This window comes from Alnus glutinosa, chromosome 2 (assembly GCF_958979055.1).
Source record: "Alnus glutinosa chromosome 2, dhAlnGlut1.1, whole genome shotgun sequence".
Taxonomy (NCBI): domain Eukaryota; kingdom Viridiplantae; phylum Streptophyta; class Magnoliopsida; order Fagales; family Betulaceae; genus Alnus; species Alnus glutinosa.
Window position 1 is genome coordinate 28,515,703 of NC_084887.1, and position 26,823 is coordinate 28,542,525.

Genomic DNA, 26,823 nt, shown 5'->3' on the forward strand with positions numbered 1-26,823 from the left:
ACACGTTTAATCATAGTTAATTACCATGCTTATTATAGAAGAGTGCATGAATAGACAAACAAACCAAAACTGAATGGACCTATTGGGATAACCTGCCAAATGTTGGTTATGGATTATGTAATAGTGATTCTCAAAAGATACCAACTTTGAACCTAGATAATAAGACAAAGCCCATGTCAGATGACACCCAATTAGACTATGACACCTGTGACTTTGGGATTCTCAATTAACCAGCCCCATCCATGTAGGAGAGCCCTCTTTTCTCAATTATCACTCTCAAAAAGCATTAACTGCAACAGATATGAAATCCGATAATGTTGAAGTATTTCCTCAGAAAAAGAAAAAAAAAGGGTCTCTTATTCCTCTTGCAGGGGGGATGAACTTGCAAAAAACAAGTTCTGGCCACACTCATGTGAATCCCATCAACTTGCTCACTGGGTCCGACTTTTCATGCAAATCCCACAATTCATGACACTATAAAGGAATGCATAAAGCACCAACATTTCCACCATCCTCTAAGTTAACCCAAACCCAATACATACTACCTCTCTCCTTCAACAAACCTGTGAATAAAAATGGCCATGAGCTGCTCGGATGAAGGAACAAGTGCTTCAATCTTCGTCTCCTCGCAAAAGCTGCCGTCTTCCAAATACAAGGGAGTAGTTCCGCAGCCAAACGGCAGGTGGGGTGCACAGATATACGACAGGCATCAACGCGTGTGGCTGGGAACTTTCGAGGAGGAAGAACAAGCTGCTAAGGCGTATGACGTTGCGGCACAAAGGTTCCGTGGCCGCGACGCCATCACAAATTTCAAGCTTCCTTTGGAGGTTGCCGGCAATGATGTCATGGAATCGTATTTCTTGAGTTCTCACTCCAAGGATGAAATTGTTGACATGCTCCGGAAACACTCCTATGCGTCTGAGCTTGAGCAAACTAAGTACAGTAGTGTTGGTGAGTTTCATGGCAGTACTGCGAAAAGAATCAGAGGCAATGGATTTGGTGAAGCCAGGGAGTACCTTTTCGAGAAGGTGGTGACACCAAGCGATGTAGGGAAGCTTAACCGGATGGTTATACCAAAACAGCAGGCGGAGAAGTATTTTCCATTGCCTTCTGGAAGTTCAGCCAATGGTGTCTTGTTGAATTTTGAAGATGATATAGGGAAGGTGTGGAGGTTTAGATATTGCTATTGGAGCAGTAGCCAGAGCTATGTTTTAACAAAAGGGTGGACCAGATTCGTGAAGGAGAAGAACCTGAAAGCTGGCGATAGAGTTAGCTTTCAGCGATCAGTAGGGCCTGATAACAAGTTATTCATTGACCGGAGGCATCGAAATGGATCGGATTTTGTGGGTGTGCGTGTGCCTGATAAGGTAAACCCGTCAAAATCTGTAGAAGCTGTAAGACTTGTTAGGTTATTTGGTGTCAATATTTTACAAGCCCCTTTAAGCGATGTGTTATAGATAATAATAGTTTAGGTTTGAGAGAGGTTTTTTTTTTTTTTTTTTTTAAAAAAAAAAAAAAAAAAAAAATTTGTAATGGTGTGGGACGACCAAATTGGCTACTTTACCTGGACGTGATCTTGATAGTCCTTACCCACTAGGCAACTGCATAAGAGGGGGGCATAGACGACAGAAAACTACAGGTGCTGCTTAAAATCTAATAGAACCATAATTTTACTGTCTAGCTTTATTGAAGACACTAGCGATACCAAGCCAATAAGGTGGTAAACCAAGTGCTTCCCATATCGAGATTTGATCTTGGGACCTTACCCCCATTTTTTAACTCGAATGCCACTAGACCACTCCTCTTAGTGGTTGAGAGAGATGGGGTTAATTTGTTGTAAAAAGACCTTTAATGAAATATAAATATTTTACTTACAATGCTATTTAGTAGACTATTATACTATTGTCATATAGCTTAGATGACATGAGAATGAAAATAATTTTTTTTTTTTTTAACATGTATTAATTTAATAGTTATTTTTTATTTTCACATCATCAAATTATATAACAATTTGCTAAATAATATTACTCGTAATTATCTCTACACGTTAGCTCGAAGGGATCCCAAGACCAACAAGGAGATATGTGGTGGCCGATATCCACGGCTCATTCATAGCCTTTCAATCAAACCTATCTAACAATTCACATGGGCTTTCTTTTTTTGGGTAACTAACTATGTGGCCCATTTTCATTAACACTGTCATCTGCAAACCATAACATAAAATGGGCTAATGACATTTCAGAGCCCCTTTGATAAGAATGAGTTGTAAAACTCAATTTTCGTAGTCTCTAACAGTATTTTTAGTAGCCTCATCAAATTATTTTGGTGAGCCAATTTGATGAAAATACTAAAAAACCACTCCCAGCAGCCTCGCCATTTTAACCAAAAAGTTTTGACTTTCTCTCTCACATGATCAGCACATTTTTTTCTTTTTTTCTCTCATTTTCTTCTCTCATCTCCCATCTCATGGATATGAAGAATTCTTTATAAAAAGATTAAATAGAAAAAGAATAAAAAAATATGAAAAAAAAATATTATTTAAATGGAATAGTGATAGAGCATAACTTCCATACGGTTGTGGCATAAATAAAGCATTTTTTGCCTTCCAATGAAATGTTGACATGTTAGCCTGTAACAAAAAAATAAAATAGTTTCAAAACACTGGATTTGGTCTCTAGTGTTTATATTTGCTACGAAAAAAAACACTGGAACGTCTCTCTCCTTTGTGGAGGTCGTTGCCCAGACGAACGCCACCACCCACGCCGGGAGCTCTAAGAGTCACCTTCTAAAGTGCGCATTTTCTATTCAAATTGCACTCGTGTGGTTAAAATTAGAAGTGGGTCTTGGGTTTCAAGGGTCACCAAGGCTTTTTTGCCTGGACTTTTCATTCTCCAATTACTTTTGTTTCCAAATTGGTGTTTGATCCAACAGGTGAAGTGGGTTCTGCTTGTTTCACGCTGAAAGCCCCAAAAATTCCCTGATTTACATTATTTTGATGACTTATTCGATGAACTGTTGTCTTTCATTTGATGGGTTAAAACATTGGTCCGTACATAGTGTATTTTTGTTTTTATTATTTTTTGCAAAGAAAGATGTGAAGATTTTAATCAGAGAGGGAGAAACAGACGTTCTGGGGCAGCGGGTATGGGAACAATGGTGGCTGTGCGAAGGAGAGTGAGGTTCAGAGTGTTTTTTCCTAGCAGATGTTAACACTACGATACGAAATCCAGTGTTTTGAAACTATTTCGTTTTTTATCTAGGCTGACGTGTCAGTGTTTCATTGGAGGGCAGAAAATGCCTTGTTTATGCCACAACCGTATAGAAGTCACTCTCATAGTGATAATAAATAGTTAAAATGGTGAGGCTGCTGAGATAATTTTTAAAAAGTGGCTCACCAGAATAGAGAAAAGTGATTTTTAGCTACTTTGGTGAGTAAAATTTGATGGGACTACTAATGAGATATTGGCCCATCATCTAAATACAGACTAAACATTAGACATAAAAACACCAAATTTTATACCAAAAAACAAAACCAATGGATAAAAGAGCATTTTTTGAATTTTCTTCCTTGAAAGTTGCAAAGTGATTTTTAGCTACTTTGGTGAGTAAAATTTGATGGGACTACTAATGAGATATTGGCCCATCATCTAAATACAGACTAAACATTAGACATAAAAACACCAAATTTTATACCAAAAAACAAAACCTATGGATAAAAGAGCATTTTTTGAATTTTCTTCTTTGAAAGTTGCAAAGACCATACCATTCCCATCAGATCTACCCAAGAGAAACCGAGGAAAAATGAGAGTCTATTGTCTAAAATTGTCATTTTTTAATTTGTTTCAAAGGATTGTGTGTTTTTATGTTTATTGTATTTTTTACTTTTTAATAATTTGTTCAATTATAATTGATCGCCGTAAAATGAGGGGTTAGTATCGTTATTGAAGGTACTTTTTTCCTTCTTTGTTTTGCGTACCATAGCTTGAAATGGGAGAGAATGCTCAACATACCTGCAAAACTAGGTCACATTAATTATCTTTTCACTAAATATGTTTGATGAAATTACTCAATGACTCCCTACGCTACCTATTCCAATCTACTGAAAGCCAGCCATGTGCCTGCTTATTATTAGCTAATAAAACTCAAATTATGATATTATATTTCAACATAACAAAGATAAACTAATCTAACAATAAGACAGAATTGAAAGGAAAGATTTTCTTAATAACTCCTCTGGAATGTTAGTAATAACCAAAGGATTTGCTGCTTATTAAGGGGAGTTTCAGTACATGAAGGAGCAAACTTGAAGAGCTGGCACATGCATGATGTGGATTTTGGTGCTGTAAAATTGGATTTTATTTATTTATTTTTTTTTTTGTGTGTGACTACTCATTGTTTAGTTGAAATCTTGTGTGATTTAAACTGATGGAATGTGCCTGGATTTTGTGTATTAGTTAATATGCAAAGCGTCCCTTAGAGTTTTGTCAAAATTGAAATAAAATAAGTTTTATTTCCTTGTGTTAAAGCCCTTCACAGCTTTGAGGAAATGACATGTTATATTAGTCTTAGATCAATTAGAGCATGAGTCTTGATATGTTAGAACTGTTTAGAATTTGAAGCTAAAAACTCCAACAATTTCGAGTCCCAGGAGAAAACCAAGTAAAATATGATCTATCCTGTCCAAATCTAATCTAATACATGTTAGGAATTAAGCTAGGGTTTTTATTTCATAAAATTTGTACACGCGATCTAATTAATAAGTATATTTTGGCCTAAGAAAATAATTAAGCATTATACTGGACTAGCTAGGATGGAGTGCAACGGCCATAAGGCGGTCCACCAACTAGTTTGTCAAGCTAAGTGCACCTAGAAGTTAATTAATTGACCAAAGGTATGTTTGCGGTCACAAATGTTGCCATGATTCGGAAGGTGGATCACACAACCCTAACATACATGACGTAATAATATGTCTAGACCACATTAAAAGAAGAAAGTTTTATTGAGTTCAATTTCTTTTTTTAAAAAAAAAAAAAAAAAAAAAAAAATTATGAGTTTCTTTTACACGTTAAGCAAATGTTTTATTCAACTTATTTTAAATTGGTCGGAGATATTGAACCGGAGAGAATCCCGTTATTTTTATTTGAGGAAAAAAATTATTTTTTTACATTTTTATAAATAATTTTGCCCCTTAAATTAATATACTAATTAGATCCCCTACAATTCATTTGAACTGGAAAAAATCCAAATGTAAGTACAACAATCCTCTCAGATTCCTTCAATCATACAGTTGACAAGTTTTAAAATTTCACTCATTCATAAGAAGTGCTATAGAGTACACAAGATTAGGTTAGGAATTTATTTTCTGAACTCGTTATAAATTTAAGTTTCAGACCTGTACTTTTTCGTAATTATCATCAATAAAGACTCTTAATTAACAAACCTAACACAACCAGATTGAGTGTTGCATAAAGGAAAGTCGCTAGGATATTGACAAATAAAAAGCTTTTTCGCAAGTTTCTCAATTCAGGTTTACTGATCATATTAAACCATATATTTTCCACAGCCAGGTATACAGTGCATGGAGAAAATAAATGTGTGCACTTGTTCATAATAATAATAATAATAATAATATACAAAACACTCTTATTTTTCTATTATCTTTTATCCTTAAATAGAAAAATATGAATGTTCAATAATTATAAATAAAATTCTTCTTTAAAAAAAAAAAAAAAAAAAACTGAAAGCGTACGAATGGCCGTCTCGAACTTTGACAACCACACGTCCTATGCCCCGAAGACCCAAAAAGTTCACTGAATAGTCTTTGTCATGAAGGACGTAGCATCAACAGTGCGCCATAGCGTAGCATCTGTAGCATCTCAGAGACCCTTGAACCATGCATCACAGACCGACTAAACATGGTTCAGTACTTCAGTCTTCAGTCACATGGCCGCTCCTACCTCCCACCATCAACCTGGCTGCATCGTTACAATAACGGTTTGATTTTGATCCAACATGATCGATCAACACACAACCCTATTTGATTTCTCAAGACTCAAGCGCGCCAAAAATAAGATGTCATCTCTGCGTGCTAATTACAAAAATGTAGAAACAGACTTGACAGAGAACCAGAAAAGCAGAAGCTGTAGACTGCGCTCTCTCGTCACACTCTTATCCCTTATCGCTTAAGCCTCAAATATCAGAAATATGAACGACAACAAGCATCGATGCAAAATGCATTCCAATAACAAAAAAGAGATACAAAATGCAAGACAATAACCATAAAAGAAAAACAGCAGCGAATGGGTAATTTGATTAGTGCATTCCCTTTGGAGCAGTGAGGCCAATCTGCTCCGCAAGCTTAGCCAGCATGGTATGCTTGCTACACCATGCCTCCACCAGCTTGGCCTCCTTGCTCTCAGCATCTCTCTGCAAGGCAGTAAGCTCTTCTTTGAACTCGCTCTCAATTCTGCTCACAAAAGCCTTCTCTTCCTCTCTCAAAGACATTATCTTTGCCTCAATCTCCTCCATTTTCTCTCTTCTCTTCCTTGCTTTCTCTGACTCCAGCTGCTGCTCCAGCCTGCTCAGCCGCCACGTGGCCTCCTTCTTGTGCAGCACCCAGCTCTGCCTCCCCTCCTCCAGCTCTTTACAGTACTGGATCAGCGTGCCCATTTGCTGACCCGGAAACATGCGAGTCGGATTCGCGTCCGGGTCTGGAATCGGGTCGGACGGAGAAAGGGAGAGGCTGACGGAAGGCGACGACGTAGTCGAGGACGACGTCGTGCACGAAGGATTCATGTTCATCCACGAGGGAAGTACGGACGACGTCGTCGAAGAAGAGGAGCTCGTGGACCCGAGGGACAGAACCGGATCAGGGTCGGCCACCGGACCCATATTACTATTACTATTCAGGGAGGACTGGAACGTGTAGTAGAGCTTGGGCTGAAGCACGTACTTCTCTGCGAATGTCTCCAAGATGTGGTCGTACGGACCCTGAGCAACCCTCTCCGGAGAACCTGCCGCCGCCGGAATACTCCCGTCTGTACAGTCGGAATATTCCCCCGCGGCCGCGGCGTTGTTGCTGTTGCCGTCCTTCTTCTTCTGCTGTTGTTGCTGTCTGAGCTGCTTTTCCTTGTAGACCTCCCACCACTTGCCGAGGCGTTTGGGGGTGCGGCCGGGGACCTCGGCGGCGATCTTCTTCCACTTGTTGCCGTACTTGGCCTGGAGGGAGATGACGAGGGACTGTTCCTCCGGGGTGAGGGAGCCCTTCTTCAGGCCAGGCTTCAGGTAGTTCTTCCAGCGCTCCAGGCAGGACTTGGGGTCGCGCTGGAGGGGCTGCCGCATGCGCTGGGGGAGGAGGTTCCACTCTTTGGGGCCATATTGCTTCACGTAGGCTCGGAGGAGTGCGTCTTCCTCTGGCTGCCACCGCTGACGCTCCTTCATTTCAACACCATCATTTGTGCTTTCGAGATGGTCAGGATCATTGGCGATCCGTCTCTCTCACTCTCTCTCTCTGTGTCTAGGCCATAGTTGATTGAGATGGACTATTGTGTATATATATATATATATATATATGTTGTATCTTTTTTTCTCTGCGTCGTATCTTCTTTTCTCTGCTTCTGTCCGAGGGGGAGACACAGAGCAATTAGCCGATTAATATTTAAAGAAAACAAATGGGAAGCGACGGGGTTTAAAGAGTTGAAAAAGGCTAGGCTAGGATGAGGGTGACCTCATCTTTCTACTCATAGGCTCTCTTTATTTCTATTTAAAAAGATAAATGTCTGATTTTCACATTTTGTTATTTATTTATTTTTTCATCTCCTTGTAAAAAACTAAAAAAAGGACAAATGCACCATTAATAAATTTGTTTTAAAAAAATGGCCAAAAAATAAATGTGTAATAACTCTCATTTATAAAATTTAGAGATGCATCCAAACTTTTTACATAACAATTATAACTTTCTTGGGATATTGACGTTATTTTAATTGTTTAGGAGGTAACATTGACACAATTGGTAGCTTGAAAAGACATTGGTAATGAGATAGTAGTTTGAAAATAATATATATAATTTTTCCTATTTTTATATACAACATCAAAGATGCCCCCCAAACTTTTACGTAAACTTATGTCTATACTAAAATACATGTTGATACAGTCGACCACATACTTGAGCCCAATCGAGAATGCCTGCAACAAGAATGAAAGTAAGTAAAAAAACTTGTCGAGTGTACCGATTGGAGACCACTACGATACTTAAGTCAAACAATGTCTTGTGAAGGGTGATGAAGAATAGAAAAACTTTGAAAAGCCAAAAAACAATCAATCCAAAGATCATACATGCAATGGTTGCTTCCTCCTTATATTTAGCATGGATCCCTTCCTTGCATAAACGTCTAGCCAAGTGGCACCCTTTGGTTGGCATGCTCTGGCCGTACGAAACATCTTTCCCTAGTCGTGTAGTATGAATGTGTAATCCCTTGATGCACGTTTCCTGGTGGAGAGACTTGCTCATGAAAATAACAATAGAAATTTCATTTACGGCAGCTGTCATCTTAATTTGTCCTTTACTAGATGGTTATGATGGCGTAGCGGGGTGGAAATCCTCTATAGCAACACTCTTCGTTATTATCAAATGATCAATGGCCCGAGACAAGGCGCTTGATGGTTTATCGATCTTGGGCCCCGCCTTCTGGTCCAGGTGGACGAGACAAGGTGGATATTGAATGCACATGAAAGAACATATAATTTATGAAAATAAGATGAAAGAGAGACATAGAGAATTAAAGTGGTTCGGCCTATGGCCTACATCCACAAGTCAAAGTCTTTTTCTTTGGCTACATCTTTCCTTACTTTATTTGATTGTATACAAATCTCTATTTATAAAAAAATAGTTTGAATGTTACAAATCTCTTCTATTTATATATTAATTACAATAAATTGAATTTATCATTCTTTAACTCTTATCCCTTGAGTGCTTCTAACTCTTATTTCTTGAATTCTTATTACTCTTGCCTTAATAAGATTAATCGACAACATTAACAAATGAGCATCAAGTGAGTGAGGGGCCTAAACCTAAGTTTCATTTCAAAACCCCTCAAATAATTTAGATTTTTTTATTTTTTTTATTTGAGCGGTATTTATGATCAATTGGGTAACTCTTTTTTGCGGAAATTAAACAGTAAAACAATCGTGATTCGTGATGCTGCCCGTTAAATTCTGGTAAAAAAAAAAGGTGAAGATCTCGCGGTAAACCAACGAGGGCGACAACGTCATAACCGTGCAAAGAGTAGTCTTTTTGTTGTTGGAGGCATGCAGCATGGGGGCAGTGGAGGACATTGGGATATGTGAGAGATGTGTAGTGGCGCACTCTGATTGGACGTGTTCGTACGCGTTTTTGGTGAGCGTGGGGATATTGGTTTTACTTTTGTATGGGTGTGCGAGTGTGCAGGGAGTGAGTGGGGTCGGGCCTCGGGGGGTAAAAGGGAGCAGAGGGCGTGGCGGTGTGGGGGCAGAGTGAGTCAGAGCCCAGAAGGAGTGGACAAGACTGGACAGCGAGAGCCCTATTGTTTGGTCGTGTAACGTGTATACCTAGATAAGGAAGATGCCGACCGAGTGGAATTGGGTAAAGGCACTTCATGCTAAAAATAGGAAAATGCACTTCATGCGCCTTTGGTAGAGCGTGGAATTAAAGCACCCCACAATTATTGAAAAGTAATCACTGCACTACAGTAGTGCACAATATAAACATATGAAATGAGATTCATATGATAGGACCTACTTTATAGGTATTATGACTCGACACTTCTACAAAATATGTGCACAATTGTTGTGTAAAAATCATTTCTAACAATTATTAAGTTCGAAATGTGGTCAGCCATGTCGCTTTGAGGCGGGGCAATCCCTAGTCACGTTTCTTACACACATTTTGTGTACAAAGTGTGTGCAAGAAAAATTATTCTTGACCTAAATCGGGATGTTCCACTTCTAGTTTTACTTTGCGGTGGGAATACGGACACGGGAGGCTTATTGTTTGAGAAATGGCATACCAATTTTATTATTTGCATTTTTAAGAATTTATTCTCTAACGTAACAGTTGCAGAAAAAGAGCAAGTAAATACTAAATATGATAAAAACAAATATTGTAATAAAAAGTTTATGTTGCCACTGTCACATTAGGGACTAAGCAATTGAGAGCGTAAAGAAAAAAGTTTGTATAACATTTATCTTATAATTTTGATAACCCGCCTGGCTTTTAGGTCAGTGGTACAACAAAAATGCATGAGAATAGAGGTTTTTTTTTTTTTGTTTTTTTTGTTTTTTTTTGTAAGTTACAGGCATCCTGATAGCTAGGTATTTTATAATGAAATTGATGAACAATAGAAGAATGTGAAAATGAAAGGGCATTTCTAGAGTATCTAGAAATGCCCTACTTATTATTCAAGGCATTCAGATTAAGAGCCAGTGTCATCAAGTAGGCTAATAGAAAGGGCATTTCTAGAGTATACGTGGGAAAAACAAAAGAAACAAAGATAGCAAAAAGAGCCAAATCGTTACAACACAATTATGCATATATACCTCAGTTATTATCTTTGATTTCAACAGGAAAAACAAAATTGATTGCAAAAAATATGGTCCAATTAATTGATACATACCTAGGATGTGAGGCTAACATATATGCACCAAAGGGAAAAGAGAAATGAAATGTATGAGGAAAAAAAAGTTATTAAAAAAAAAAAACTATTTTTTTTCTTAAAATAAAAACATTAACAAGCACTTCAAATACAATACACTCGTAAAAATACAAATAATAATAATAATTTTTACCTGTACGTCACATATCTACGGTTGGGATGTTCAAAGTTAGGAACAAAAATCGGTTTTCTGTTTCTGGCGAGGCTTGAAGTTGTGCGGGGAGCATGGAGGATGTAGAGGAGTTTGCTCTCTCAAATCTGCACTTTCTATACCGTTTCAGAGGTCGTCGGCAACATTTGAGGAGGAATGAATAATGATGGGTTGCACAATCTGAGATATTTCTTTTATAAGGCGTCGGCAGCGTTTTGATGAAAAAGAAAACTGATGTTTGGGTACACAATTGGGTTACTTATATTCCAGCATGGGAATAGGCTTATTCTTGATCAGGATTTGATGGGGTTTTATTCTAGTACACTGATAAGCTTATTCCATAACAGGTTTTTTTTCGTTTAGAAGGAGCCTGATACATATCTACTAGCGACTCCGTAAGCTCTATGCCGGCCAATGTTATTTAGTTTATGTTTTTTGGCTTTTTTAGATTGTGTTCTGTTATTTAATCTCTGAAGCCTGCCATGGTAGACTTTAGATTTAGTTTTTAGATGAGATCTTGCTCTCTTATCTTCTCATAGTATAACTTATTGTAAAAAATGAGTGTTTTTTTGCGTCCTTCTGCTAAGGCAGCTGCCCTCCAAGTTACGAATTAGTCCTATAATTTGCTTTTAGGAGTCTTTGTATCTCTGATTACAACTTTTGGCCCTTTGGGTCTCAGATTATAATGAGGGGATAACTTTAATTCGATCGAGGCAAAAATTAGGCTTTTTTTGCCTGCTAATGAAAAGTTGACACGTAAGCCAAAGCAAGAAAATGAAATAGATGCAAAACACTGTATTTCTTTGCAGTGAAATGAAGAAATCGAGGGAGAGAAAGACGGGCGTCTTCACGTCGGAAACCAAGCCCTGACCACTGACCCCGACTGCTTACGACGTAGTCTCTGTATTGGTTCTTTAATTCTTTTTGTTATGGAACAGAATACTGAACTTTGATTTTCAGTTTGAGTGGGGATGTGATTGTGAACGCTTTTCGTTTTAGGAACTTGTTGCGTTTCTAGGGTTTTGGTGGGAGTTTATGTGGTTAATTTGTTTGATTTTGTGGCTGAAGCAGAAAGTGAAGTGTGTTTTTGGTTAATTTTGGTCTTTTGGATTGATTAATTGTTAAATTTTGTTGTTGTTGTCGCCGGGAAGGGGTGTTTATGCACATTAATTGTTGCCACCGGGAAGAGCTAGCCAAGCAAGTGGATCGTCTCGCTCAGATGCTCCGCTCCACGGTCTGACTCGATCTTCGACCCCGACAGCACCGACCTCTCCCTACCCCCCATCGACAGCAATGACCCCATCCTCACCGTTGTCTGGTCCTACACTGCCATTGTCCAGATGGGCCAGCCCAAGGACCGAAAACCACCAGAGGGGCGAGAGGGGAGAACGGCTGGTGAGAGGGAGGGATCTTGGGAGAGGACAAGGCTCAGGCTGGATCTTTGTCGACGGTGTCAGGAGGTCGCGGGGAAGAGGAACTGGAGGCTCGCCGGTGGTCGTCGAGACTCACTGTCGTCGAATCTCTGTGGCTGGAGGACTGGTTGTTCGACGAAGGGGAAGAGGCAGTGCGGCTGATGGCGAGTTTGACGAGTTGGGGAGTAGGAGCTTCAGTTTTTTCTTTTTCTTTTTTTTCATGAATTTGGTGTGATTGGGCGTTTTCAGCCTACAGTATTTTGATGTGTTTTGGTGTATTAAACTGACGTGGCATGTTATTATTGGAGGGCAGAAAATAACCATTTTATGCCCAGATCGGATAGAAGTTGCACTCTTATAATGAATGTTATTTCATTGTTAAAAAAAAAAAATAGATACAAATTAGTTCTTATCATTCATTGCCCAAAGAATAGGAAGCCCCTGCTCAAACAAGAAAGCTCATCTCACATACTCCTTACCAAAAAGAATAAAAGTAAGAATCTCCGATTATAGAGGATAACTAAAAAAAAAAAACCACCTTCCAAATATACATTAACAAACAATTAAATAGGGGTAAATAAGAAAAAAAAAATACTAAGATTTGTTTTCTTCCTTTGAATGCCTCTCTTCTGCATAGTTTTCCAAAAAAAAAAAAAAAAAAAGGGTTTTTCTGCAAAGGCTGAAGAAAAAAAATTATGTGAGCATCTTTCCTTTGCTTTCTTGACTTTTATTTGTCTTATGTTGTATTAATTATAACATGTAAATCAAATTGAGTATGGGAGTTTTTACTTTTGGTTAAAGTTAAAAAATTAAAAAAAAAAAATTACTTTTGGTTAAAGTTAAAAAATTTTTAAAAAAAAAAGAAAAAAGAAAAAAAAGTAAGAGTAGAAAATTTTGTCTTATTTACGAATGAAAGTAAGGTGGATTTTGGAAGATGGTTAGTTATTGAATGAGGGACTGCCATGCATTGACGCTCCGTTTTGTATGGATGCGAGTTTAAGGCAAACCCTCTCAACGCATTTCTCGGATCTGTTGGTGGCTACTGGCTGCTGGTTGCTCCTTTAGGCTTTTGTGGCTTTTGTCTTTAGCGTAGCTACCTCTATGGCTCTATGTAATGCGTGCCAATAGGCAAATAGCCCTCCTGTATACATTGGGAATACAGAGTGTACCTTTTACCCTAATGGGCCTTAATTTAGAGATTGCAGAAATCATTTAATTCTTCCCTTCAACACCGTCGTCCTTAGAAGAAGCCCATCAAGCTTTTAATTTTTTTTTCTTTTTTTTTTTGTTTTTCTTTATTTCTAGAGTCGTCTAATGTGGACAGAATTTAGAGGCATGCATGTGAGAAGGGTATTGGAGACGTAGGTGGAGCCGAGCCCAAGGGCAGTGTTGCTAATTTCGCTGACCAATTAATTAAGAATGACAACAAAGAGATTATGGTATTTGATTAGTGGCCGCTGGGGCGATAATTGTTGCTTTGATTATTATTTTAGATTCCATCGGCTGGTTCATGTGCTGCTTTAATTTGACAAGTTGATCGATGACTTTATTTTAGTGCCACGCAACCGTCAACTTTTGTAATTAATCCAATATATATGCTTTGTGGAACAAAACTGCTTTTTTTTTTTTTTTATACAATCCATGATTAAAGTATTCTTATTAATTAGTCTGTCAAAGCGCAATCATCAAGATCCATTTTGCTCAATTATTAGCGTTTACAAAAAAGAGTTATTTTAAAAATTATGTGTTGATTTTGTGATAGATTGAGACTGACGTGATCGCTTAGATATGGAAATGAAAATGTGGTTTTATATATATATATAAATTTTTTTAAAAATGTGATGATGATGAATCTATTAGAATTTCATAGTTAAATGTGCTCCTGCAAAAATAGAGGTTAGATGTTTCCGCGAGCAGTATGCAACAGATCTTCCCTTATTTTTGGAAAGTTGGTGGCCATTATAAAATATAATATGTTGAACTTTTTTGCAAAAATTATTGAAATTCAAAAGCTGGTGGCCACGTGTGGATTCTTTCAAGGCAAGGGGCAACACTATACTTAGATTTATTGGATTTATTGTCTTAGGATGGGTAACCTCTTGGAAAGTTTTGTTTGGAAGAGCCAAAAACGAACAATATTGTGTCGTTAGACTCAATCAATCCTTAGATCAAATTAAGTGTTGATTAAGACTGTCACATTAATATTGTGGTTTCTAACATTACTCTTATAACATTTGTGCCTTTTGACTTTTCAACCATGTGGGAGTTTCATAAGATTCATTCTACCTGTTGGAATTGCTTATAAGTTAATTACAATGCAATTGTGAGTTAAATGTGATGTTAATTAGTGAGGAATTTGTAGTCTATAAATACCCATGTAAGAGCACTAGTACTAGACACCCAATAGCTCATTCATTTTCTTATATATATGAGAAAAATCTAAAAAAAAAAAAAATCACAAAAAACCTCAGATGTAATAGTTACAATTGAAGCTATAATTTTATGGGCGTAGATGACATAAGAACCTTAAGAATCTAGCCAAACTCTTCATGATTTACTTATTAGCTTAAAGCTTGATAATTTTATTTATAAGATTATGAAGTTGGTTTGGAATGGACAACTTTGCTATTTGGCTAGGCTTGATATTTTAATACCCCTGCTTGCTACTTGGGAGATGTAAAATGAATAAGGATTGTGCTTATAAATTATGAAAGCTTGATGTTTGTTGAAGATTCTAAGGAAGTAAGGAACTTAAGCTAAAGACTTTTGAAACCCCTGGCATAAATGCTAGTATGCTTTATATTAAACTAAAGACTTTTGAAACAAAGATCAGGGAATTCTCTAACTGATGCATGCATTTTTTGTACTTCCTTCCATGTTTTAAAGCAGTGATTAATGCCATGATATTTCAAATGCTGCCATGATAAATACCATGATATTTCAAAAGATATAGAGTCTTACAAATGCCATTATAACATGGTGAATATATACCATGATGTTTTCTGTCATCATGATCATGATTACAGTTACTCATTAAAATGCATATACAATTTATTTATGCAAGACTATAAACTCAAGAAATAGTCAATCATGTTATATTTATGAACTAACATGTGTACCATGTTTTTATGAAATTATCCTAGCGGCACCATTATGACATGACTACGATTATAACCGGTATGAGAATACATAAAACATATGATTCACAAATAGCACGGTAAACCACACATCACAGTGTGGGTTATCAGTCAGGTGGCCTTTTCCTGAGTGCACACCCATGGTGACGATCTTTTACTTGGCCATGGTCCATCAATCAAGAAATATCTCATTGTAGCCGGCTCTCTTGTGGCCGCATGATTGAGCTCAAGAGGTACTTCAAGACGTGCTAACTTGTGTCGCTCAGGGTTCAAGAAATGTAGAAATGGCCTAAGGGTTAATTAAGTTTCAATAAGAGAAATAATGAAGAAGAACAGAATGGAAGGAAGTCTTAAATGATTTAAAGTTTTAATAATCATAAGTTTGTGCTTCGATCAAGATTTGATTTCTTTTCGTTTATTGCAATTTCAAAGTAATAATTTTGCATGATCTATTATAACTTGTAATACAGATTTTCTTCAAGCAAATGTTCTATCATATGATATATCTTATGTTTTGTGTTTTCTTACTGAGTTGTGAAGCTCATCATTTTCACCTATAAACTTTGTTAATAGATATTGTTGAGCATGGCCCTCTACATCATCATTTGTTTAACTGGATCGAGGATCGAGACGGCAATAACTTCCTTATATGCAATGTAGTTCCTTTTGTTTTGGCTCTTAGATTTTTGGATATAGGATATACAGTACTGTATATCGAAGCTACAGCCACATTTGTAATGCAAGCAAATGATAAATATAAAAGTTTTTAGGTTTTCCTGTTGTATTCTTTTTTGCCCTAAGATTGTGTAATTATGATTTTATATTTATACTCTGATCATGTGTACCTAAGTTTGTGCCCCCTTATTTCCATAATTAAATCGTGGGCATGACAAGGAGATCTTCAAAAAGACTAAGGCCTCGTTTGATTTGCGGAATGATTATTTCATTAGGAAAATGAATAGCTATTCCTAAGAATAGAAGCTGATGGAATGGAATGATTATTCTTAATCTTTAGTTTGGCAACAACTAATATACATTAATTGGAATACAATCAAAATTACTAAAAAATTCTCGTATTATATAAATTTTAAAAATAATAAATAATAAAAATAAAAACTTAAATTAAAAAATTAAAAAATTAAAAACTATAGGGTGGCCGACCACCACAATTGGTGGTCGGCCACCCACGAAATATACAGGGGGTGGCCGCAGCCACCCTCGGAGTGGTCACCCAGGGTGGCCAGGCCACCCCAGGAGCCATTTGTGGCTGGCCGACCACCCATTGCTGTTAAGGGGGGGGGGGGGGGGGGTTTCGATTTTTCACCTTTTTTTTTAAAAAAAAAAAAAAAAGAAAAGAAACTGAAAAATAATAAAAAATAATTGTGTTTTTTTTTTTTTTAAATCTAGTCTATTCCCATTGGAATAGCTATTCTTCTCATTTTTGAAAGGAATAGGTATTCCTCTTCGTAAGGAAATGTGTATTCCAATGGAAATAGGTATTCCAAGGAATAGACCCATACCATTCCATTCCTGAAAACTATTCTGCAAACCAAACGAGCTAAGGATTAGAGTAGCACGTCGGGGGTGATAGTATAATCACCTTTTTGATGTTTAAATTAGCGAGAGTGAGATTAAGAGGATATATAGAGTCATGGACTGAATCTAAATAATTAGTGTTAGAAAGCTTGCATAAATGTGATACGAGTTATATACCTTTACAGTCTTACATAGGCCAGAGTCCTTTTTATCCTTTGGTTGGTTAGTGGGCTAGGTACGACTAGGTCAGAAAGTAGGAGAACCAATATGAAACGTTTTATTCACTCATAAAGTGCTTTCCTTCGAGAGATGTTCCAACGGCTCTTTTCCTTACTAGTTGACTCTAAATTGGGAAAGGACGAGAGAGTGCATGGTGGGTTATGGGTATCCGTGGTTTTCATGGTCTTGACTGTTTAGGGGCGTATGTTAGGGGAATGGTTTGAGTGTAATGCGTATATATGCCGCTTGGTGAGCCTGGGCCTTACATTTAGGTTGAAGCTACCTTTGGGCCGATAGGCACTCAACTGGGCCCTTCGATATTTGGGTACTCCACCACTCATCCATAACCGTTAAATATTGCCAACACTCTCATCTTCCTCCATTATGTGAGCCTAAAAAGAGTAAAAGGACAAGGATGAGAGAGAGAAATGTGATTAGACCCAAGGGTGAACCAAGATTTTAGATTAGAGGCGACAAAATTAAGAAAATAAGATTTTTTTTTTAAGGTAAAATTTTAATTTTGAGTGGTCCGACTCATAATCATTAAAAAAACATTTTCAAGAAAATTTCACTTTTTAAATATTGAATTGAAAAAAACATTTAACTGAAAATTCTAATAGATCGGTGAAATTGAAAAAAAAATTAAAAGATGAATACACTAAATTAAAACATTTTAAAGTTTATGAATATGTTTGTAAAAATGATAAGTGAAATTTTTTCAACATTTTAATTGCCAATGAATTGAGTTGCCATCTTGGTAAAGGAAAGCTACTGGTGTTGATTACTGCTACATGTCATACCAATATCCATCTCGTATAGTCGTATCTTTTAAAATTGATGTATATTTTAAAATTACTATTAAATTTGTAATAAAAATCACTAATAAATTTTGAGTCAATTATAATTATAAAAGTCATACCAACTTTAAAAAACTCCCAAAAAAAAAAAAAAAAAACAAGAAAAACATGAGATGACATTTACATGCTAGGTGTGCGGCCCCACACAAATTGGTCAACATTTTCCGTCAAATTCAAAAAACGGTGCGTTTACACTCTCCGTCCTGACTCCTGTACGTAGCTGCACCGTCCATCTATTATCTACAAGCCCAAGAGAACCACCTGATTAAACCCCTCTATATAAACACTCTCCCGCACCTTTACTCTATCTTCACCAAATTTTCTCACTCTCTCTAACAAAACTTTACCTTCGTACCTACCAAAAGCAAGGTCAACAATGGCTTCTCTGAGTTCTGCTCCGAGAACCATCCGTTCCTCTGAGAAACTGCCATTTCCAAGATCACTACCCACCATTAACAAACTCCCCTTCATGCTCTCAAACCCATCTCACTCCCAAACCCTCAAACTCCAAACCATCACACCAAAAAACCCCAGCTTTTCACTACCCAGAAGATCATTCACTTGCAAAATCCACGCCGACCCGTCAGATTCTGCAAGACCCAGTAATCATTTTCTCAAGTTTTCTCACTAGATTAGACTTTTTGGTGGTTCTTAGGATGACCCTTTTGGTTTTTGTGTTTGTTTTTGCAGCCAAAGTTCAAGAACTGCACGTATACGAGGTCAACGACCTTGATCGTGGAAGCCCTGCCTATCTCGGATTGAGTAAAAAAACCGTCCATTCCCTTGGCGATCTCGTCCCCTTCACTAACAAAGTATTTTAAGCGAATAACTTTTGTAAAGTATCCTTTTTTCCTTTTGCTTTACTTTCTATCACATAAAGGTAAACACCCTGCATTTTTTTTCCTTCTCTTTTTTCCACAGTTGTTCACCGGAGACCTGAAAAAACAGCTGGGCATCACACAGGGATTATGCGTCGTGATCGAAAACAAACCGGAAAAGAAAGGCGACCGGTACGAGGCCAGCTACAGCTTTCAGTTTGGAGACTACGGTCACATGGCGGTGAGGGGGGCGTATTTGACCTACGAGGACACTTATCTCACTGTGATTGGTGGGTCTGGGATCTTCGAGGGGGTGTACGGGCAGGTGAAGCTGCAGCAGATTGTGTTTCCCTTCAAGATTTTCTACACGTTTTACCTGAGGGGCATCAAGGAGTTGCCGGAGGAGCTTCTTGTGAAGCCCGTAGAGCCCAACCTAGTCATCGACCCCTTCCTTTATTATGTGTCCCATTGGAAACCTATTTTACGTGTGTTATTCTCGGGGCTCTCTTCACAACCAAAGCTCCCTGTAAACAAAGAAAGTTCGTGAGTTTGACGTTTGTTGACTTGTTCTGCGGTTTGTAAAAAAAAATGAAATTGAGTTCATGATGTTTTTTTTACAACGCTTTATCTAATGGCATCCAATCTCTTTATGTGTTGTTTGGGCCTAAACGGCAGGCCTCTTTGCCGATTTCTATATCGTTGCCTTATTTGCCTATGAGTATATATATGCAGGGGAGCAGGGCCTCTTCTGACTATATGACAATCGCCATTAAACCTCTTCTGGGTCTTGAAAATACATGCGAAGAGAAGAGGCCAATATTCCTTCCACAGCAAATCATGTCTCATAATCAGAATTAAATGGACAATATTACAACTCATTGACCCCAATTTAAGGAAAAAGGTAATCGGAATCAACAAAAACCAACCCCATTACAGTTGTAGTTAACCTTCCTCCCAAGCCCTGCCTATTTCGGATTAATTCGCTGAAGGTGACCGGTTCGATTAACCATGTAAAGTCCACACATCCATGGAGTTAAAACTTAAAACCGGGTCAGTGGGTGGGAGGGTGTTCCCTTTTGATACCACTGCACCCAGTGCTGCTTGTTGAGATCTTACATCATTCATGGAAAAGAAAATGCTTTCCTCATCCAAATCGGACAACGATCTTTCACTGTATATTAGTCAATATCAAACGTACGGATCATTCAAAACTGTGATTATAAGGAGAAAAGTGGATAAATATTTCATATACAATATAATCTTGTATATGATGCAATTTATCTTATAATTAAGCATGACCTCGTGTATATCTATGCGTTTATTTCGTCCATACTCAAGACAGTAAATATTTCACATTGTTTAAGTACAATTTTAATCATGTGTATATAAGCTCTTGAACACCCTCTTCTTGCAAGCCAATTTTCAAGAGTGAGTTATATATATTCAATGTTTGTACCATTTGGTATCATAGTCAGCTATCATGTCAAGTATGAGATCAGACTCAATTCATTGAGTTTATGACCGAATGAATTGCAGCTTTGTAGTCGAGCCATGTAATGGATGACCTATATACTGGATTAAAATATCTTGTATTATGTATAAGAATAGTGTTAAGTCATTGAATACTGATAGATGAGTGGAGCGGCTAAAAGAAAAATGGCTAAAATCGAGTCAGTATCGATGGAGTAGACCGTCGTAGACATCAAACGTAACGCTATGTTATAATTCTAAATGTTCCACATACATGGCTTAAGTACAATCTTCTTAACCATGCGTATATCAACTTTTAAGCATTTCTCATTGCAATCTGTTTTTCAAGAATGAATTATACCCAATATTTATATCATATAAGTGCATCCAGCAACTATTATGAAAAATATCATAATATTATTCTTCCTTAACAAATAAGCTCTATTCTGTATTAGATTACACTACTAGAACTCAGTATTGGATTACAGAACGATCTTGAAATCAACTTTTAATGGGATAATCAGGAGCCTCAAAAGTCTTCTTTTTTTTTTTTTCTTTTTTTTTTGAATGAGCCTCAAAAGTCTTTTACCATTATCCCTAAATGAGACACGTAAATCACGTACATATCTACCCTCAATATTACTTACTCCCAATTTTTCTATTCAATATCGTAATAAGAGATGGATTGAAACAACTAATGCTGCCTTGTCTTGAACTTGATTATTGGATGTCTTTTTCTATTCCTTCCCATCCTTCGTTATTTTTTTACCCCATATCGTGTATTGTATATTATCTATTGATGACTAGATTGGACTAAGTAGATAATGCGACAAAATCTCTTTATAGCGTCCACTCAGAATCCGATAAATTAACATCACACATGATTTCACCGAATTCATAGAAAAACCACCCTCATCGCTGTTGTAATCAACCTTGCTCCAAAATCACCGACCCCATTTATGGGGTGGCCGGACAGTGCAGAATTAATAGCAGAAAACAATGGTCAACTTTTCCAGTTCCAGTTCCCCATTTCCGAGTTTCAGACATCGGGTGCCAGTTCCAAACAAGTTGTTTTTTTCTAAGACCAATGAAATTTCCCAATTCTACACGTGGGGGTATGAGGAAAACGACGCTTTGACTGTTCCCATATGTCCTGCTATATATGATCCTGCACCGTCCATTAGTACACCTCAAAAACCACGTGCCCAGATCTCCAACGCCTCCCCACTCTACATAAGGTAGCCCCACCACCATCCAATTCTCCACCAAGAGAAAAGACTCGCTCTTTTTTTCTTCACCACTTACCTAATACACATCCAGAAAAGAAAAAAAAGATCCACCAATGGCTTGCTCAAGCTCCGACAGACCCAGTAAACAGTTCTTCATGTTTTACCAATTTTAATTGTTTTCTTTTTTCTTCCTAAAGTTCCTCGATCGAGTGACCCTTTTGCTTGTTTTTGCAGCCAAAGTTCAGGAGCTGTACGTGTATGAAATCAATGAACGTGATCGTGGAAGCCCTGCCTATCTCCGGTTGAGCCAGAAATCCGTCAATTCTCTTGGCGATCTTGTCCCTTTTAGCAACAAGGCATGTTCTTCCTCACCCAGTCATCCCCTCTTTCTTCAATGTGAAATATGTGGACGAAAAGGAAAATCATGGGATTTTTTTTCTTCCTAATCATATGATGGGTTTTATGTGTTAATACTATTCCGGCAGTACCATAATTTTTTGAAAAATATTTGGTTTTATTTCATATATATATATATATTTTGTCATTTTTCAATAAAAAGTAATTCTAATAGTTTATTAAGGGTTAATTAAGTGCGCATAAAAAAATAAGATAACTTTTAAAATCTCTCGTGAGCTCAATTATAAAGTTAGGGTTTCTGCAATTGGGGATTTAGGGTTACAACATTTGGGGATTTTACTTGTTGACTACAATTAGGGATTTGGTAGAATCCTAGGTAGTGAGGTGGCAAAGTATTCTAAAACTCTGCGTCGTTTTGTTTCCTTTATTTCAGCTAGTTTGTTTTGGGGTTGTTTTGGTGTTGGATGGAAATATTCGGCTTAATTTGTATTTAATAATTTCTCTTGAGTAATGCTACACATCATCCCCTTGTCCTCTTTTTATCCTCCCAAAATTGATGTGGTTCTTAAAATTACCATTGGATCAAAATTCAATGGTAATATATCATAAATCTAATGGTAATTTTAAGAGCCACATCAATTTTAAAGTGATAAAAAGAGGACAAAGAAATGATGTGTAGTATTACTCATTTCTCTTACCTAATTAACGATTGGTGGTAAACATTGGAATCCCATTTTGAGATCCTCTCCACACTTTTTCTGTTTTTCACGTGGAACTGTGGAAGGAATAAACAAAGGCGTAGAGATAGGTTACCTAATATTTTCTTTATTTTATTACCTGCCAAAAGAGTAATTAATATTCTATCGTCTTTTTTATATTGCAGATATATACCGGAGACCTGCAGAAACGGTTGGGAATAACAGCGGGCATGTGCATTCTGATTGAGAACAGACCGGAAAAGAAAGGTGACCGGTACGAGGCCATATTCAGCTTTTACTTCGGGGACTACGGCCACATATCGGTGCAGGGACCCTATTTGACCTACGAGGATACGTGTTTGGCTGTGACTGGTGGTTCTGGGATCTTTGAGGGGGTGTACGGACAGGTGAAGCTGCAGCAGATTGTTTTCCCCTTCAAGCTTTTCTACACATTTTATTTGAAGGGTATTGGAGACTTGCCCAAAGAGCTTCTTGGGAAGCCGGTGGAGCCCAATCCAGCTGTTGAGCCGAGCCCCGCGGCTAAGGCTTGTGAGCCTCAAGCCACCATTGCTAATTTCACTAATTAAAAGTACTATGTATTAGAAGTTAGTTGATGGCCGGTGGGCCAGTGATGAAAATGATGAGTACTAAAATAAAGGTTACCAGTATTTTAATTTTTGAGTGGATTTCTGTAGTGGGTTTGGCTACTTATGAATATTGTTGTAAGTCTCTTTGATTAAATGACTTTATTAATCTCGTGTGCCTTGTGGAAGTAGAATAAAACTGCACCAAATTATGTTGCAATTCTAGAATATGAATATTTGGGATCGTTATTTGGGCAATGTGATGAGTTTTATACCCATATAGCATCGGCTATTTAATGGCATCTTTCTTGGACATTCCTAGGACATTGTAAACAATTTGTCATTGTAATCTCTATGATCCATCATTTTTCAAAAATAACAAAAAGAAATGATAGTATATGACAATACAACTGTTCTGGACAATAAAAACTTGCAAAAGAGAGATAGGGGGTAACATCGAAAACTTGTCGGAGTGTCAACGAAAGATGACTCTGATGCTTAAATTAGCAAAAATAACTATTAAAATAGTTCTATGTATCTAATATGGTGGAGTATTGTTATTTATTGCCTGCATGGGTAGCATGGCTCTTCTTGTATGGTGGGTTTATAGAAGTTGTATGGAATTGATTAGGTGTCACTAGGTGGCCTCGACTGAGCGTGGGGTCTAATCCATGTCTTTTAACCAGACGTACTCTTGGCCATGTGTCACATGTTGAAGGGGGTACGACCCTGATCGATTGTAACTTGTGGCGTTAAGTTTCTAGCTTGTTGTCAAATGGTCATCGTTGTTTGTTGTTGTGCAAGACTGCATGCCCACTAAAAAATTGAGGGTATTACCTATTATTTCACCAAGAATAATGGGACAACTTGGATGAAGCAGTAGGAGGGGATCCTCTACGATTTCCTCCTATTGTTATCCTTGTAACAATCGACCAACCCATCAGGGGCCATAGCTCGGGCTTGTGCCTATATTTCCCCTAAGCCCAGTTGGGGTGGATGCTCGTTGTATCAGTTGCCCTAATTCCCAAATCTTACTCATTTACCTAGTCGGGCATTAGGATTCTTTCTTAATCATTCAAACTTTTAAATTCTGGTATTTTTTTAGTTGGAAAGTTGTTGAGGGCACATTCAAGGCGAGGAATGCCTGACGACTATTAATATGCGTGTCGGATCCCGTCGCTTCATCTATTGGGACACAGGTTGAATCGTTCGTTGATTTGAATTCCCTTGCCTAGGCTTCGAGTCCTTTAGGAGGCATAAATGAAAGTTTTTTATTGTGTCCGGCCCTTACAGAGGTGGGTCTTTCGTGCTCCTCCGATTCTTTGTTCTACTACGAAGGACTAACTCGTTCGCCAGAGCTCGACTCGTTTGCAATCAGAGAGGGCTTTAGTTCAATGACAAATTGGGGGTTTTGGTGGATGTGAATCACGGGGTTTTAGTTCGGCTCTTCAGGTCGATCAATTTCTTCGCCATGTACTCGTTGTCAAGCTCGAAGATTTTCGTATTCGCGCTGAGAACTGTGGGCGACAATGGTGACCAGGATGGTGGCGAGGACGGGGTGGTTTTGAAATTGATGAGGTGTGTTGTGATCGAGTGCTCGAAGCCCGTGTTCTCGATCAATGTCTCATTCAGGTTCTTGATTTTTGGGGAGGAAAGTGGGGTTAGGGTTTTCAATTTGAGGCCCCTCGTGAAAGGGCTGGTTAGGAAAGTCAATAATTTGAATCTGAATTCGAATTTGGGAATGAATGTGGCAAATGGAAACTTGGAGAGTCGAGGATTGCACACCGGCCTACAAGAGAAAGAAGTTCTTCTCACCGTTGGAACTTTCTGACTTTCCCTTCGAACATGTTCGACCTTTGACCCTGGCTTTGACCCGTTCGTGGTAGATTGTTCTCTAGTCTGTCTACCCTCTACATAGATATACACCGACCATCCGTACCCCCAAAAATACCCACATGATTAAAACCTCAGCAACCAGCATAACATAAGCCCCTTCTATATAAGCAACTCCTCTCCTACCCTCTACTCCAACTCCAACTCCAACTCCAACAATTTTCCCTCACTTTTTCCCTCTGACCAAACACGTGAACACCCACGAGGAGCAAAACCCTCTGTCTCTCTCACCAATGGCTTGCTCAAGCTCTGCTTTGAAAACCATCTCTTGCTCTGTCAAACTAGCAATTCCAACAAGATCGCTCCCAGCTTCTTCACCCACCTACACACCCCTGCCCTCCAAGCTCTCAAACCCATCTCTCACCGGAAGCCTCAAACTCCACTCGACGCCGCCACAAAGCTTCAGCTTTGCACTTCCTAAAAGGTCATTCTCTTGCAAAAGCCAGGCCGACCCATCAGGCTCTGCAAGACCCAGTAATTATTTCTCACTTACCCACTAATTTTTATACCACAAAGTTAGAGTTTTTGGTTGTATCCTATGTGAACATTTCGATTTTTCTCTCTGTTTTTCGTTGCAGCCAAAGTTCAGGAGCTGTACGTGTACGAGATCAACGAGCGTGACCGTGGAAGCCCTGCTTACCTCCGGTTGAGCCAGAAATCCGTCAATTCCCTTGGCGATCTCGTCCCTTTGACTAACAAAGTAATTTTCTGACGCTCGATCTGTTTCAAAACTCTTCTCCGTTTGACTTAGAAATTGCTCGATTTTCATCTACCGTGTGTATGTTTAAATCTATCCAAGAAAAAAAGCTTATGCCTTCTCTACTTTCTGTTTGTTTTCCGGGATAATCTATCCTGTGAAAATTGGATTATGCAGACTATCAGTAAGATGACAAAAAAGATAACTTTTTTTCTTTCTTTCTTTTTTGGCAAATGGATTTTATCTCTTTTCTACTTTTTCTTACTTGAATTAAATTAAATAGAGCAAGTGATAATCTCTTTACATGCTCATATTTTTGTTATAGTTGTATACCGGAGACCTGCAAAAACGGGCGGGGATCACAGCGGGAATATGCATTTTGATCGAGAACGAACCGGAGAAGAAAGGGGACAGGTACGAGGCGATCTACAGCTTCTACTTCGGGGACTACGGTCACATATCGGTGCAGGGAGCGTATTTGACCTACGAGGACACGTATTTGGCGGTGACCGGTGGCTCCGGGATCTTTGAGGGAGCGTACGGGCAGGTGAAGCTGCAGCAGCTTGTGTTCCCCTTCAAGCTCTTCTACACATTTTACTTGAAAGGCCTCAAGGACGACTTGCCTGAGGAGCTTCTTGGCAAGCCAGTCGAGCCCAGCCCAGAGGTGGAGCCGACCCCAGCTGCAAGGGCTTGTGAGCCCCACGCCACATTACCCAATTTCACTAACTAATGGGGGGAAAAGCAGGAATAAGTTTTGTTTTTTGGAGTAATTTTTGATAGGAATGTGGGTCATAAAACCTTCTTAATAAACTCTCGAACCATGTGAGGTAGATGGGATGATGATGGATTGATGGTGGTGGTGACTGCCAACAAATATCTTGTCATTTTCCCTTTGTTAATTGATGCCCTTGAAAGAAAAAACGTGTGTGTGGTGGGGTTGATGGAGGCATGTATTGGGAGACAGCAAAGATGTGTGCTTGGACTTTAATTTATTCTACTTTTGAAGAAGAAGCATGTGGATCAACAAATTCAAGGAGGTCATTGGCATCGGTTTTTTTTTTTTTTTTTTTTTTTTTT

At 38.2% G+C, this 26,823-nt stretch overlaps 5 protein-coding genes across 5 annotated transcripts; 4 read left to right on the forward strand and 1 right to left on the reverse strand.

Moving 5' to 3' along the window:
- Positions 1-315: 315 nt before the first annotated feature.
- On the forward strand, positions 316-1,500 carry LOC133861109 (AP2/ERF and B3 domain-containing transcription repressor TEM1-like). Its single transcript, XM_062296818.1, has one exon. It carries the CDS (start codon positions 576-578, stop codon positions 1,455-1,457), a length of 882 nt encoding a protein of 293 aa, XP_062152802.1. The 5' UTR covers positions 316-575; the 3' UTR covers positions 1,458-1,500.
- A 4,723-nt stretch (positions 1,501-6,223) lies between these two features.
- Positions 6,224-7,623, reverse strand: LOC133859222 (protein rough sheath 2 homolog). Its single transcript, XM_062294550.1, has one exon. It carries the CDS (start codon positions 7,438-7,440, stop codon positions 6,313-6,315), a length of 1,128 nt encoding a protein of 375 aa, XP_062150534.1. The 5' UTR covers positions 7,441-7,623; the 3' UTR covers positions 6,224-6,312.
- Positions 7,624-18,297: 10,674 nt separating this feature from the next.
- Positions 18,298-19,474, forward strand: LOC133860786 (allene oxide cyclase, chloroplastic-like). Its single transcript, XM_062296409.1, has 3 exons — positions 18,298-18,602; positions 18,691-18,812; positions 18,922-19,474. Exons 1-3 carry the CDS (start codon positions 18,377-18,379, stop codon positions 19,363-19,365), a joined length of 792 nt encoding a protein of 263 aa, XP_062152393.1. The 5' UTR covers positions 18,298-18,376; the 3' UTR covers positions 19,366-19,474.
- A 2,017-nt stretch (positions 19,475-21,491) lies between these two features.
- LOC133859223 (allene oxide cyclase, chloroplastic-like) lies at positions 21,492-23,376 on the forward strand. Its single transcript, XM_062294551.1, has 3 exons — positions 21,492-21,658; positions 21,752-21,873; positions 22,758-23,376. The coding sequence occupies exons 1-3, from the start codon at positions 21,631-21,633 to the stop codon at positions 23,157-23,159; spliced, it is 552 nt and encodes a 183-aa protein (XP_062150535.1). The 5' UTR covers positions 21,492-21,630; the 3' UTR covers positions 23,160-23,376.
- Positions 23,377-25,141: 1,765 nt separating this feature from the next.
- On the forward strand, positions 25,142-26,782 carry LOC133859224 (allene oxide cyclase, chloroplastic-like). Its single transcript, XM_062294552.1, has 3 exons — positions 25,142-25,523; positions 25,628-25,749; positions 26,072-26,782. Exons 1-3 carry the CDS (start codon positions 25,283-25,285, stop codon positions 26,474-26,476), a joined length of 768 nt encoding a protein of 255 aa, XP_062150536.1. The 5' UTR covers positions 25,142-25,282; the 3' UTR covers positions 26,477-26,782.
- Positions 26,783-26,823: the final 41 nt, after the last annotated feature.

Excerpts from the sequence above, each read along its gene's own strand:
- LOC133861109 (XM_062296818.1), top strand. The coding sequence starts at position 576 with ATGGCCATGAGCTGCTCGGATGAAGGAACAAGTGCTTCAATCTTCGTC.
- LOC133859222 (XM_062294550.1), bottom strand. The coding sequence starts at position 7,440 with ATGAAGGAGCGTCAGCGGTGGCAGCCAGAGGAAGACGCACTCCTCCGA.
- LOC133860786 (XM_062296409.1), top strand. The coding sequence starts at position 18,377 with ATGGCTTCTCTGAGTTCTGCTCCGAGAACCATCCGTTCCTCTGAGAAA. Across the intron at positions 18,603-18,690 it reads GTCAGATTCTGCAAGACCCA|CCAAAGTTCAAGAACTGCAC; the intron begins GTAATCATTTTC and ends TTGTTTTTGCAG. Across the intron at positions 18,813-18,921 it reads TCGTCCCCTTCACTAACAAA|TTGTTCACCGGAGACCTGAA; the intron begins GTATTTTAAGCG and ends TTTTTTCCACAG.
- LOC133859223 (XM_062294551.1), top strand. The coding sequence starts at position 21,631 with ATGGCTTGCTCAAGCTCCGACAGACCCA. Across the intron at positions 21,659-21,751 it reads CTCAAGCTCCGACAGACCCA|CCAAAGTTCAGGAGCTGTAC; the intron begins GTAAACAGTTCT and ends TTGTTTTTGCAG. Across the intron at positions 21,874-22,757 it reads TTGTCCCTTTTAGCAACAAG|ATATATACCGGAGACCTGCA; the intron begins GCATGTTCTTCC and ends TTTATATTGCAG.
- LOC133859224 (XM_062294552.1), top strand. The coding sequence starts at position 25,283 with ATGGCTTGCTCAAGCTCTGCTTTGAAAACCATCTCTTGCTCTGTCAAA. Across the intron at positions 25,524-25,627 it reads ATCAGGCTCTGCAAGACCCA|CCAAAGTTCAGGAGCTGTAC; the intron begins GTAATTATTTCT and ends TTTTCGTTGCAG. Across the intron at positions 25,750-26,071 it reads TCGTCCCTTTGACTAACAAA|TTGTATACCGGAGACCTGCA; the intron begins GTAATTTTCTGA and ends TTTTTGTTATAG.